Source organism: Anoplolepis gracilipes, chromosome 7 (genome assembly GCF_047496725.1).
Source record: "Anoplolepis gracilipes chromosome 7, ASM4749672v1, whole genome shotgun sequence".
Taxonomy (NCBI): Eukaryota; Metazoa; Arthropoda; class Insecta; order Hymenoptera; family Formicidae; genus Anoplolepis; species Anoplolepis gracilipes.
Genome location: NC_132976.1, coordinates 7,766,893 through 7,780,612, shown reverse-complemented (window position 1 = coordinate 7,780,612; position 13,720 = coordinate 7,766,893). Strand labels below are relative to the sequence as shown.

Below are 13,720 nucleotides of genomic sequence, written 5' to 3'. Positions count from 1 at the left end.
TTTTTTCAGATACAAAAAAACACTAAATCACTAAAGATAGTGAAAAAATTTGAAACGGATATATAAGGGCTAGACGCAAACGGTCTTGCGTTAGTTCCAAATTCTTGCCGAGCGAAATTACTTCACCTTTCGAGATTATTGAAAAAGCGATATTACTATACTAATAATAACGCAAGAATTTTTTTCTATAAAATTAAGTTAATAAATAAAATTAAAAAGTGTTGTGTTATAATTTAATCATTCTATAATTTCTGTGTAATATTGATAATTGAAAGTTTTAAGTATTTCTTCTTTTCAAGCAGAGAGATACCTCAAGATATCTTTGACATTTTAAAGTCTTTATTTTACAAAGTGAAAAATGCATTTTGTTATCGTTATTTTGCCTTTGATTAGTATTGCATATGCAGGAACAATGACACCACCAAATTTTAAGATATTAAACGCGCAATTAACTGTTAATGGTACGGATTCTGTGCAAAATAATAATTCTCCAACGCCTATCTATCCGACTTATCCGGAATACAAGAATATGAGCACTCGCGAAATTTCACGTGTCAAGGAGGGAAGCCAGGACAAACCTAGCCCAAAAAACACGGCGGTTGTGCCGAAAATTTTCTCATGGTCATACGAAAATATCGTTTCTAGTTTAACCCCCTTCTTCGACAGTCTGATTCTCTATGGTGGTCACGCTAGCAAATTTGTGCTGCAATTGTCGATTGCCCTTATCGTTGGTATTACTTCTGTCAGTTTGATTTGCACATACACGTCGATCTGCAAAACCATTTTCCCAGAGAAACTCGAGGTAAATTGAAATATTTTTGCAACTGTGCCAGTTATTTGCTTCAGGAATGAATAGTAATGAGAACGATATATATATAGGATTGAGAGCCATACTTGAAACAGAATTATATATTATGTATATAATAACGTTAAGCCCATCAAATAATATTTTTGGCTATTTTTTTAAGATAATATAATATTTATTTAACATACATGCAATCATTGCAAGAGTTATTTTTTTGAAATATTTAAAAATTTATATTTAAAAAAATAATGAAGCTATTAGTCGTACAACGCGTTGCATTGTTTCATTAGTGTTTTTCCAAATCTTTGATTATTTAATCGGTTTATTTTTATATTCCTTTACATTGTATTTATATTTGTCGAATTTTAATTATAAAAAATACATTATAATCATGTATTAGTGAATGAACAGATATGGTTATTTATAAAAAATGGTGAATATATATTTATTTGTGTTTATAAACTTTTTTATTTATCCTCTTAAGTAGTTATTTATATTATTCGATTTAGCTATTTCATTGTTTGTATATAGATAAAGGACTTGGCTCACAAGTATATTACGTCAGAAAACTTGGACTTCCTCACTTCGTCGATCACCAAAGCGTTTGATCGATTCAACTTTATGCAAAACGATGAGGATGATGCTCAACAAGATAGTAATTAGGCAGAAGAATAAACAAAAAAGTAATTTGATAATACGAAGACTTGTGATGCTGTTATATTTTTATGCACGGAATTTCTTTTGTTTTGTTAATAATTATTTTACATCTACGTAATATTTCTCTTTGTTATTGTCACAATTCAATCATTTCGCATTCTCTTTGTTATTGTCATAATTCAATTATTTTGCATATGTTATCTATTATATATTATTACTTGCGTCTTTAACTAGATATATAAAACGTTTCAATCTGTCAAGAGTATCTTTGTAAAGCTTATTGATTTATGTCTTTGTCTTTATTAAACGATAGTATTATTTAAAAATCTCTGTTATTCTCATTGTGTTATTCCCAGTGTTTTGCATTTGATGACGTTTGCAAAATGTTTTAATCTAATAATAAGTGATAGAGTATCTTTGTAAAGCTTATTGGGTTATGTTTTGCATTCGATAACGTTTGCAAAGTATGATATTCAATTATCGGAATTTTTCATTTACTTTTATTTTAAAAACTGCGATTGTTTTCCATGCGTTCACATGATTAGATTTTATAAAAAAACATCTATTAGATGTTAGATATGCAAAATTCTAAGAATTCTGAAGTCAGAGGAAATATAAATTTATCGTAATTTATGTTAACGTTACGTATACGTTTCTTTCTTTACTTTTTATTTCCAAATATATATATATATATATATTTTAATATATATATGTATATATATATTAAAGACATAGATCAATAACCTTTACAAAGATACTTTGATCACTTGTTATTAGATATATACATATAATAAAAAGTAAGGGAAATATTAAGGAATCTATGCATTGACAACTAATTTAACTAATTTAAACATTTTAATTAGTTCTCTTAAACAGTTTAATTAGTTTAGAGCTCGATATTTTGAATTTATATTTTGCGAATATTTAAGCGATATTATAACATTTTTTTAAACAATGATAATCATATTTTTTATACTAATTACAATTATATTTTGTTTTAATATAGAAAACAATTTTTTACATCTATTTTTAATAAAATCTTTTGAACAAGATCTATCAAATAGGAGTTCCAAAAAATCTTTTACATTTATTTCATATAAAGTCTTTTGAACAAGATCTTTTAAATAGAAATTTTAAAAATTAAAAAATCTTATAACATTGAATAAATACACGCGTTTTTAAATAATAAATTATAATATAAATAATTTATAATAGTTTTTATTATAATTATTTATATTATAAAATAAATTAAACTGTCAATAATTTATAATAAATAAACATTTTTTTCATTTATTTTTATTTACAAAAAATGTTTATTCGAGTTTTAAAAGTACATTCAGTTATATTCTGCTCTTGATATTGAGACTATCTTTTTATAATAATAATTTTTTGATTTAGTTAATATTTTTAAAAGAATCTATCTTAATGATATAAAGGCATAAAATTTTTAAAGTCATCTCCAATCCATACACAATTCTGTAAAAATTTTACATATATAAAATGTTGTCGATAGTGTGATCTTACTATTTAGCACGTGTAAATTTTTCACTCTTGAGTCATGCTCACCACTGTTTCCTTCTCCTGCCAGAGATCATTTCGCACACACACCGCTTCATACATTACCACTACTCTTCTTCGTACATGAGCTCTATAATACACTGTCAGGCGCTGACCGGTTTTAATCTTTATCGTATACTAGTCACATCGCGAGCGCGGCCGACTATTGTGAGCGTCAAAGACGAAAATCACGATAATTCATAAATTCTATACAAGACTAACAAATTCTGACAGTTCGCAATTCATCAATCATGCGGTTCAAATTAGGTAAATAATATTTTTCTTTCTAAATTTTTTTAATCTTAAAGATAATAATAAAATAACAAGATCGAAACATATACATCAGATACGACTACTAAAACTATATTTTTTAATAATTCGAATAAATTAAATGTTATGCTCAAAATTTACTGAAAAATAATAACTTGCTTTATCATTTTATTTATTTACATAATATGCATTGATATATATCAAAATTTATTTATTTTTAAGAATAATAAAAACATAATAAGAAATATAATAGAAACGTGATTATCTCAATCGTTTTGTTAAGTAAAAAACTTTAAATTGAAAGAGAAAATAATTTATGAGTGAATAATTTATAAATAAAATTGTGATAAAATTATGTGTATGCCTGATATATACTCTTAGATATTCTGATATATTCTTATTTTAAATTTATTATATTTAAACATCTCTTTTATATAATGTCATTAAAAAATAAAAATGTTCCAAGTCTATTATGAAATGATTTTAGTTATTGAATCTGTATTAAAAAATTGAATTTCTTCGAATTAATCTCTGCAAAAAATTTGGGGAAACGACAAAGGTAAACAATGCAATTATGGATTGAAGGTCAATGTTAAAATTCTCGAAATTGTTTTTCTTTTTCTTGTAGATTATAAAAAGCTAAAGATCCTGTTTGTCAAGTAAGGTTGCTGACCGCCAACAAAAATGCGGTTTCTTCGAGGTTTCCGTTCGGATTATATCTGTGTGATTATTATTATCGAATTATGCTATCCGGAAATGTTGTTAGAATTATGCATTGTGAATTATACAAAACACATTTGAAACAGGAAATTTATTATTAAATAGATAAATTTTTGTATGTGTGGAAACAATGTATTATTTTATTAACTCAAACGTTTGTATTAGAGATTATTAATGAAAAAAATTTAGAATCAGCTTTTCAGTCAAAGTCAACATAAAATATAATTATTTGTTTCATATAAGACTCTATTGCCATGTATATATATATATATATTTATTTTATATCATAAATTTATTTACTAAGTAATATAATCTTCATATCAAATATTTAATTATGTCGTTATGTATTTAATTATCTCTTTTTATATCTTTTAAGTCAATTTTCAATTTTTCATAAAGTGTATTTTAATTAAACTTTAAATATATATGTATATTTATAGATATATAATTTTATTAAATGTTATGCTCGAAATTTACTGAAGAATAATAACTTGCTTTATCATTTTATTTATTTACATATGCATTGATATACATCAAAATTTATTTATTTTTAAGGATAATAAAAACATAATAAGAAATATAAAAGAAACAGTGATTATCTCAACCGTTTTGTTAAGTAAAAAACTTTAAATTGAAAGAGAAAATAATTTATGAATAAATAATTTATAAATAAAATTGTGATAATTATGTATATGTCTGATATATACTCTTACATATTCTGATACATTCTTTCTATTGATGATGTATGATATATAAATAAAAAGAATAATTTAATTACAGAATATCTGCTGTGCCTCTTGATCATGGTAGTTTTTATAGAAAAATGTACATGCGTCGTGACGCCAGATCTTGCACCGACAAACATGTCTTCACCAATTACTCCCCAAACTGAAGATGACGAAGATTTTGTACCCTATATTGGAGAACGTTTCACTATCTTCGATTGGATGTTGTTCAGGGTATTTGAACTCATATTATCTCTTAAAAATTTATTAGTGACAATTGTCTAATTTAAATATCTAAGAAATAAGATGAAAAATATAAAAGAATGTAAAAGAAGAATATTTTAAATGTCCTTTGAAGCTCTTTCAGGTAGTTTTTAAATTTTTATTTTGCCTGACTAAACATTGCTGCTGACTTTATAATATTGCAATCTGTCTGTAACATATTTTTTTAGAATCTGGCCAAGACGAATGCAGGGAATATATTACTGTCACCAATATCCATAAAATTAGCATTAGTGCTTCTTTATGAAGGAGCTCAAGATCAAACCGCACGTGAACTTGCAGAAGTCATGCAACTTCCACTCAGTGTGTTGGCTACTCGAGAAAAGTTTAACAATATCTTAAAATCTCTTCAGGTAAGTAGTTTATAAACATATAAACATATTCTCATATTTTTTTGAAAGATATTTTATGGATAAAATATATATATAATGCATTATATGTGTATATAAAATTATGTATGCTATTTTTATTGACAGGCTCCGTCTTCTGCGTATACTTTAAATATCGGATCGCGTATTTACATTGATAATAATGTGCTGACCAGACAACGTTACGCAGCGACAGTAAAAACTTTTTACAATACTGATGTGATCAACGCCAATTTGTCCGACACGCACGCAATTGCGACTAAAGTTAATTCTTGGATCAGTAATATTACGAATGGACACATCGAAAAAATGATAGATGATGGTAGGTTTGAAGCTATCTTGATTTAGCTAAATGTTTCATATTCCAAATTTGATGATATAATCTTTGAGACATATAAAATGCTTCATATTTAATTCAAGAATTTTCTATGATTAATATTTTATAATTGGACAAATATAATATGTATGTAATAATACAAGTGTACAACTTGAATTATATTTGCAAAATAATATAGTTGCACAAAAATAAGAGACTTTGTTATTTTAATTAAAAATTATACAACTGTCTACAGAATATTATTGTCTATAAAATATTAATTTTATATTTTAGAGAAAGGTTTAGAAAACTCGGTAATGCTGATCGTGAATGGATTATTCTTCAAAGGTGCTTGGCGCCGCAAGTACTTTGCACCTGAGAATACTCGCGTTTCCAAATTTCACATTAACGCCAACGAGAGCATAAATGTACCATACATGCATACTATAGGTCGATTTTATTATGCTGAATCATCAAGACTTGACGCAAAGATTCTCCGGATTCCGTATGACGTATGTGACAGTCTGTATAACTTTTCATAATAGGCAATCATAGAAATAACGAGAAAATCAAATTTTTCAGGGCTCCAAATTTGCCATGTATATTGTACTGCCGCACATGTTGACCGGTATGAATCATGTTGTCAATCAAATTAATTCATTCACATTGGCGAGAGACGTATGGACCATGCAGGAATTGCCTCTCAATGTTTGGATCCCGAAATTCAAATTCGAATTCACAAGTCATTTGGAAAATACTTTGCGCGCGGTAATTTATTCTACGGTTCTATATAAAAAGAAAACATTATACATTACATTATAATAAGGTTGCATCAAAAATAAATTAATTGAATGATTTTTGCTATGTATAAAAATTTTTTGCATCATATTAAATTTTTATTGAAATATGTCACTACGATATAGCTGTAATTATGAATGATTATTTTATGTTTTTTCTTTTCTATAACAGCTTGGTATTCGCGATATCTTCGATGACACTGCGCTGTTGACAGGTATAGCGAAAACAAAACGGACTTCCAGACATTTACAAGTGTCTGACGTGATGCATAAAACTGGAATCGAAGTAAATGAAAATGGAACAACTGCTTACGCTGCAACAGGTATATATATTTCTATATATAATAAATTATATATATATATATATATATATATATATAATAAATTTTGTTCAAAAATATGAAATAACGTAAGTAAAAGTAACGTTCAAATATAATGTTCGTATAATGTTTTCGTATTTTTCTAAATAAATTTTATTATTAGAATTTATTTTATCAATTATAAAATAAAATTATTTTATAAAATCAATATAGATGTTAGTCATCTACATCACTGTAATATAATCAAATTTATGAAAAAAAAAAAAATATATATATATACACATACATACACAAATATACACGTTTGCATTGTACTTATTTTATTTGAATATCTAAATAATAGTTTTCTTATTCCAGGTATTTTATATTTGATTACGTATAATATATCACAAGTAAAAAATGTTGTTAAAAGAATCTTATCTACATTTAACAAGCCTTTTTCTCTCATGTTTGTTACGCTTATCTTTTTCTCCATTCTTTCACAGAGATACAAATTGGAAATAAGATAGAAGAAGGAACATTCCATGCTAATCAGCCATTTGTGTTTTACATCGAGGACGAAACCACTGGTACCATTCTTTACATAGGCATAATGCAGAATCCATTGAATGCATCCGGGACTACAGAAAAAATACAGCAAGAATTTCCATCACGATTTAGTCCAGACACAACAACAATAACTGCCAATCCCGGTAAACTATCATAAGTTTATTTATAATAATTGGAGATATGTGGGAAGAGGTGGTGGTATCTTTTATGATGGTAATGGTTACAATATAATAATAGTACGATTTAACTCTCGTGTAGAAATTTCTCTTTATCGAGTAGACTCTCTGATTAATCTTTTAGCTATGTTAAGTAAAATCAAAATGTTATAAGTACTATTAATGTTTAAGTTTTCTTTTTATTAACAGCGGTTTGGTTTTTAAGTTATACAGGGTGTTTAGCCGTAAGTCCATATTATTTTAAAAAAGTAAAAAAGATAATATAGAAAATCAGCTCTTTTTTAGAAGTGAAAGCTTTTATATAGAATGATAAAAATGTTTACTTGTATTTAAAAATACAGGTAAAATAACATTTTTACCTAGTACATTGTTTCTTTTGCTTTTTCAAAATAAAACTTGAGGTCAAAATTTAAGAATACTCTGTATAAGTAAAAAGAGTAGATTAGAAGAAGGAATTGCTGGATAAAATAATTAGTATATTTGTATTGTAGTATATAATTATATTTTGATAGATATAGTGAAAAGTGACTAAATGGATTTTCCGGTTTAAGTTCCATTTATTTAAATCCGTTAAACATATACTTAAACAACTATTTTTATTCGATTCTTTGCAAATGTAACAAAATTTCTTTTGTATATTTTTCTTTTTATAGTAAAATGGGATACTTTTTGGATAGTTTCTTAAATTGTAACGTTATTTAATATTCTGTAGATATTAATAATATACAATTATAATAAATATAGGACATACGCGATAGTAATATACGATTGTACGTATGTGACATATCGCGAATAAAATCTATTCTATTCTCAGTAGTGTAATATTAAGTTTCCGCGTTATATAATATTAAGCTTTTACAAATTTAAATGTGCCTTCATCGAATGCCAAAGTACCAAAGATATAATTTATTTATACTTAAGTGAATTTATTATAGATTTTACGCAAAACCTAGTATGCAAGCCGAAATTATTTAGATAATTTTATAAATTTATTAATATATATGTTCGTAATATTAATATATGTTCGCAAATTTGCAAAAAATGTAGAGTTTCTTCATTTATTTATGTTTTATCATTGTAAATAAAATATGTATATTATTTGCAACAGCAATTTTATTATGTACCATTTTAAGAATATTGGTAAGCATGAAATTAAATTTTCTTAATCTAACAAATCTAATAAATTCAATTAACTAATTATTAATACTGTAAAACTAATTACTGTACTGAACTATTTACTTAAGAATTAATCGGTTAATACTTTTTTCTCTTCGTTAGTTTTCTCTGTTCTATATTTGTTAGATGTAAATGACAATTAGTATCATGCATGATATTACATGGATAATATTATACGTTGGTGCTACAATTATCGATGTCATTGCTATAATCATAATCCATTATTCCACATATCCTTATCTTAATTATTGACTATTATAGTTCTATGAATTGTTAGTATTCACTTTGACTGACAGTTATCTCAATATCGCTACAAATGTTAAAATATGAGTGGACATGGGACGTCCCCAGATGACGTTGATGGAAATTCCAAGACAAATTTTCACTCATAAACTTCTATATCTCTTAGTTATATTTCAATGTATGAAATTTTTTATCACAGTTTTTAAAAATATTGTTGATGTTTTAATAAAACAGAGCGCAATATATTATTACGTGACTTTTCAATCGCGTTTCAAAACAAGACAATTGTAACATATATATAGTAATAAAATTTATGACCTCATTATTCACATTTTTGTCTAAAATAAATAATAATACATTTTTCTCGTCTAAAATGAGACATTTCATATTCCGTTCAATTATAATTTTCTGATATTTAATTTCTGTTTGCTTCTTTTTACAACTTCTATATCTTGTAAAAGTTTTTAATAAAGATCTTAAATCTCTCATCTGGTAATAAATTACATCAGTGCCTAAATAAAGTTTTCGATCAAGAGGGAGAGTATACTCCTTGTATCTCCTTTTCTCATCATTCTTCAAATTGAATGATTACATCATCCTTGAGCACCATGTGTAACTTTTTCTCATGTACAAGCAACGGCAGCGTTGAAGCGTAATAGTGTTTATCACGGTGAAAAATACACATGTAATAAAACAGGCTTCAGTGTTTGTAAAGTGGGGATGACTTCTAGCCGGAAATTTAGTTATTAACACCCGCAGACACCGTGTTTCCGTTATTGGTGCTTATCTGTTTGTCGACAGTTAATACGCGAATGTCACAGTATTGCGTGTGCCTAGTAACGTCGAGTTTCGAATTGTGAAAATGTCACTGCCCTTGTGGATTCTCTGCTGTGTTTTCACAGGTATTATTTATAAATTATTTATAAATAATGTACACATCTAAGAGACATTTAAACGATGTATTTTAAAGGAATTGTTAAAACAATGTCTTCGATGCCTTTTAAAGTTTCTTTAAGTGCGTGTATTAAAATTTGGATTTTTATTATCACATTTATTAATGCATCAATCACCAATGGATTTATCATAAATCTCATTGGCATTTTCTATCTTCAAATTTCAATTTTTCTGCAATTTTTTCGTTTACTATAATCATCTTTGGAATTATCATTGAATTTTTCTACACATTATGTCTATCACTTTAGTTTGTTCGCGAAATAATGTGATAGACATAATATGTAGAAAATAACGGAGAGAATAATGGATCAACATTCAACGTCACACAATCCTTATCTTGTACTTCATCATAAATCAAAATTACTAAACGAACAGCGTTTTTACGATTACGTAATCACTCATACAGTGGAACAACGTTTGTTAAAGTTACTCGGCGAGCTTCACGATTAGTTCTCTATCGTTATCCTCCTTTAGTATCTTGGTCATTATTTCATTCAACAAAAGATAAAAATTCTGTCAAACACTTGACTTAGTAGACGAGAGGAAAATCCTTCTCAGTACGCAGATAGAGTCACATGATAGTTGTTAGTCATTCCAGGTCTATAACTTTAATATTTTAATACCGATGATAAAATTTAGATTTATGTGTTAGATTTACAATTATTTTCAAAAGCGGTGAATACCCAGAAACTGTCCGTGGAATTTACACACGATTACCTAATCATTTATGGCTTTCATTGCTAATTAAACAAATTATTATTAAAAATATTATTTAAAAATAAAAATAAAAATATTATTGAGTAAAATATACATTTAATAATAATTAAAATTATTATTAAATGTATATTTTACTCAATAATGTGATGATAGAAAATGTGAACTGTATAAGCATTTTTATAACATGTATACAAATTTTCATTTTGTTATTAAGATGTTTTTTACAATTGTTCCAGCTGCAACCAGTACCGAAGATCGATACGGCTTTTTCAATATCGATCTCTTGCAGGTAAGGAACATTTTAGAAAAATATAACTAACAGAAAATAATATTTCACATGAATTCGGAAAAAATGAGTGACTTAAATGGAATTACATATTAAAAGTAAATTATAATAATAGAATTATAAATTGTTAATTTTTAAAATATAAGAGAAGCTATTATTAATTCAACAATTTTATGTTTGTTCCTATTCACGCTTCGATTTATTTTAATAATTACGTTATATAGAATAAAAAATAATTTAAATAATGAAAAAATTATAATTATAATTTTATGTAAAAGAAAGCATATTGTTTATATTCATAAATTTCGTAGAGAATAAACGAGGACATCGAGGGTAATCTAATACTGTCTCCCACCAGTGTGAAAATCGCCCTTACAAGTCTGGTGGAAGTTACGGGCAGTCGAACACGTCAAGAATTGGTTGCGGCTTTAAGATTACCACCGGATGAATATACTATCAGACAAAAAGCGATGAAAACTCTCATAAACTTGAAAGTATAGAACTAAAAGTTATTGATTTAAATTCATTAAGAAGTCAATACGATTTCGATGCTGAATATATGGAAGTAATCTTTATTCGCGATGAGGGAATAAAATTAACGTAGGAAATATTCTGTCCATATAGAGTAGAAAATTTACTGAAATTTATATTGATTTCAATCTCTGATCTTTTTCTTTCACTGAAAATTTGTCTCACTTTTCTCTTCAAGCATTTTACATTCATTTCAGGTTACTCTAAATGGTACAGAAATCGACGGAGCGACTCGGCTATGGATCAATCCAGCTCTTACGATATCTCCTGATCGTGTGGATCCCTTGCGTAATTATTATGGAACTGACATCCAGCAGCTAAATTTCGGGAATGCAAATGATGCGGCGAACACGATTAATACTTGGGTTCGCGAAAGTACACGAAATAACATCAAATCGATCATTCAACCTGGTATTTAAATCCTATTGAGAATAACAGACAAACCAAAATAAAGAATTTTAAGTTTTTCAATTTTGCTTAATTAGAATAACTAGATATATATTGTACATCTATATCAATACACTGTCCTAACATAAAGATATTTTATTGACATTTTATACTATTTCTAGGTACTTTTCCCGCCGATACCCAGATACTCTTAACTTCGACTTTGTACTTTAAAGGACGATGGTTAAAATCCTTTAATAAGGATGCTACACGTATACAGTGCTTTCGTGTTCCTCAACATGGTTGCAAAGGTGTTCCTATGATGGAGAACACTTCTCAGTATCGATACGCTCATATAGCTACTCTTGCTGCTAAAGTCGTGGAAATTCCGTACTCGGTAAGATCTAATCTTAACATCATCAATAAAAAAAGTCCTGGTGCTTTTATGCGAAAGAAAACTCGTCTAAGATAATCATCCTATGCATACTTATAGATTCAAAGTGCTTCAGATTTCTAAAAGTGTATCTACATTTGTATAAAAATTTATTATTGAATATTTTGTTGAACGGAAATTAGTTTATTCGAAAATTATACGATACTTTAGTTCGCATGAACATATTCTATATGAGTCATTATAAATAAATCATAGATCATTAGAGAAATATATAATTATTTTCTAAAGGAAATAAGATTTAATAAAAAAGTATGCAAGTTCTATACGTAATATTATATGGAATACAATGCATACATAAAATATATTATATGATTTTTTAAATCTTATGTCGAGGTTTCCCTCTTTAAAGAAATATATTAAATTTAAAAAAAAATTTCAAAGTTTAGATATAGCAAGACGTTTTTAAGAATATTCTGCAAAAAAACTGACTGATAAAATTGATATTTAAGGATCATGGCAGAACATCTATGCTGATATTCCTTCCATCTCATGAAGATAACGATCCGTATCTTCAAATCTTGTCGAAAGATCTTTCATATGTGCCAATCGGAACTTTGCTGAGTAGTCTCAAGGAAACTGAACTAGTACTTTCTATTCCGCGATTCAACATCGAAAGCAAATTGAATTTACGTTCCTCTTTGATGCGCGTAAGTATCAAAACATTAATTAAATTTGAATTACTATTGTTACTATTATATTAATTTCAGTTATCAACAGTTTTTTGTGATATATATAAAAATATATAATTATTGTTAGTTATAAATAATATATATATTATATCACATTGGAAGTTTTTGAGAAAAAATTAAAAATGTATATTATTTTGATTTAGATGGGTATACTAGATATTTTCGGCATGGCAGCAAATTTTACAGGAATTATATATAATGATCATTTACGGATAGGAAATATAATTCAAAATGCTAAGATAGAAGTCAACGAAGAAGGAACTGTTGCCGCTGCAGCCACACGTAATTATCGACATAACTTATAAAATTTCTTTACATATGTATATTGAAGCCTATAGATTTTCATATTAATTTTTATCTGATTACAGAATTCATGATTGTACCACTCATGGCTAACACAGCACCAGCTTTCATAGCAAACAGACCATTTATTTTTGTTATAGTAAATCAGGAAAATGAGATTATTTTTGCTGGACGTGTCTTAGATCCTTCTATGAGCAACTTTGAAAGTATTTAGAAATAAGCTCAATATTCAGCTGTGGCTGTTTTTAATATTTAAGGATATTTCAAAAGTATATAAAAAAATTATCATTTATGTATATAATATTACTTTTTATAATGCATCTGTGTTTATAGTAATGATTGTTCATTTTTTGTACTCAAATAAACAACAAATAAGTAACAGTATATTTTATACTTATATTGTAATAGTATAGAAATGGAAACATATAATATGGAGAT

At 26.9% G+C, this 13,720-nt stretch overlaps 2 protein-coding genes across 2 annotated transcripts; both read left to right on the top strand.

The window, feature by feature from the left end:
* Positions 1 to 49: 49 nt before the first annotated feature.
* On the top strand, positions 50 to 1,651 carry LOC140667856 (uncharacterized). The gene is made up of 2 exons (XM_072896146.1): positions 50 to 802; positions 1,337 to 1,651. The coding sequence occupies exons 1-2, from the start codon at positions 359 to 361 to the stop codon at positions 1,466 to 1,468; spliced, it is 576 nt and encodes a 191-aa protein (XP_072752247.1). The 5' UTR covers positions 50 to 358; the 3' UTR covers positions 1,469 to 1,651.
* Positions 1,652 to 3,133: 1,482 nt separating this feature from the next.
* LOC140668035 (uncharacterized) lies at positions 3,134 to 13,629 on the top strand. Its single transcript, XM_072896565.1, has 15 exons — positions 3,134 to 3,286; positions 4,790 to 4,968; positions 5,187 to 5,369; positions 5,493 to 5,706; positions 5,995 to 6,212; positions 6,283 to 6,468; positions 6,670 to 6,820; positions 7,303 to 7,509; positions 10,869 to 10,921; positions 11,230 to 11,412; positions 11,647 to 11,860; positions 12,019 to 12,233; positions 12,740 to 12,937; positions 13,123 to 13,261; positions 13,348 to 13,629. Exons 1-15 carry the CDS (start codon positions 3,271 to 3,273, stop codon positions 13,494 to 13,496), a joined length of 2,505 nt encoding a protein of 834 aa, XP_072752666.1. The 5' UTR covers positions 3,134 to 3,270; the 3' UTR covers positions 13,497 to 13,629.
* The last annotated feature ends 91 nt before the right edge of the window (positions 13,630 to 13,720 follow it).

Bases quoted from the DNA above. Each gene is read 5' to 3' on its own strand.
- LOC140667856 (XM_072896146.1), top strand. From the start codon at position 359: ATGCATTTTGTTATCGTTATTTTGCCTTTGATTAGTATTGCATATGCA. The intron at 803-1,336 runs GTAAATTGAAAT...GTTTGTATATAG, and splicing joins TTTTCCCAGAGAAACTCGAG to ATAAAGGACTTGGCTCACAA.
- LOC140668035 (XM_072896565.1), top strand. The intron at 10,922-11,229 runs GTAAGGAACATT...TAAATTTCGTAG, and splicing joins TCAATATCGATCTCTTGCAG to AGAATAAACGAGGACATCGA. The intron at 11,861-12,018 runs GTATTTAAATCC...TACTATTTCTAG, and splicing joins CAAATCGATCATTCAACCTG to GTACTTTTCCCGCCGATACC.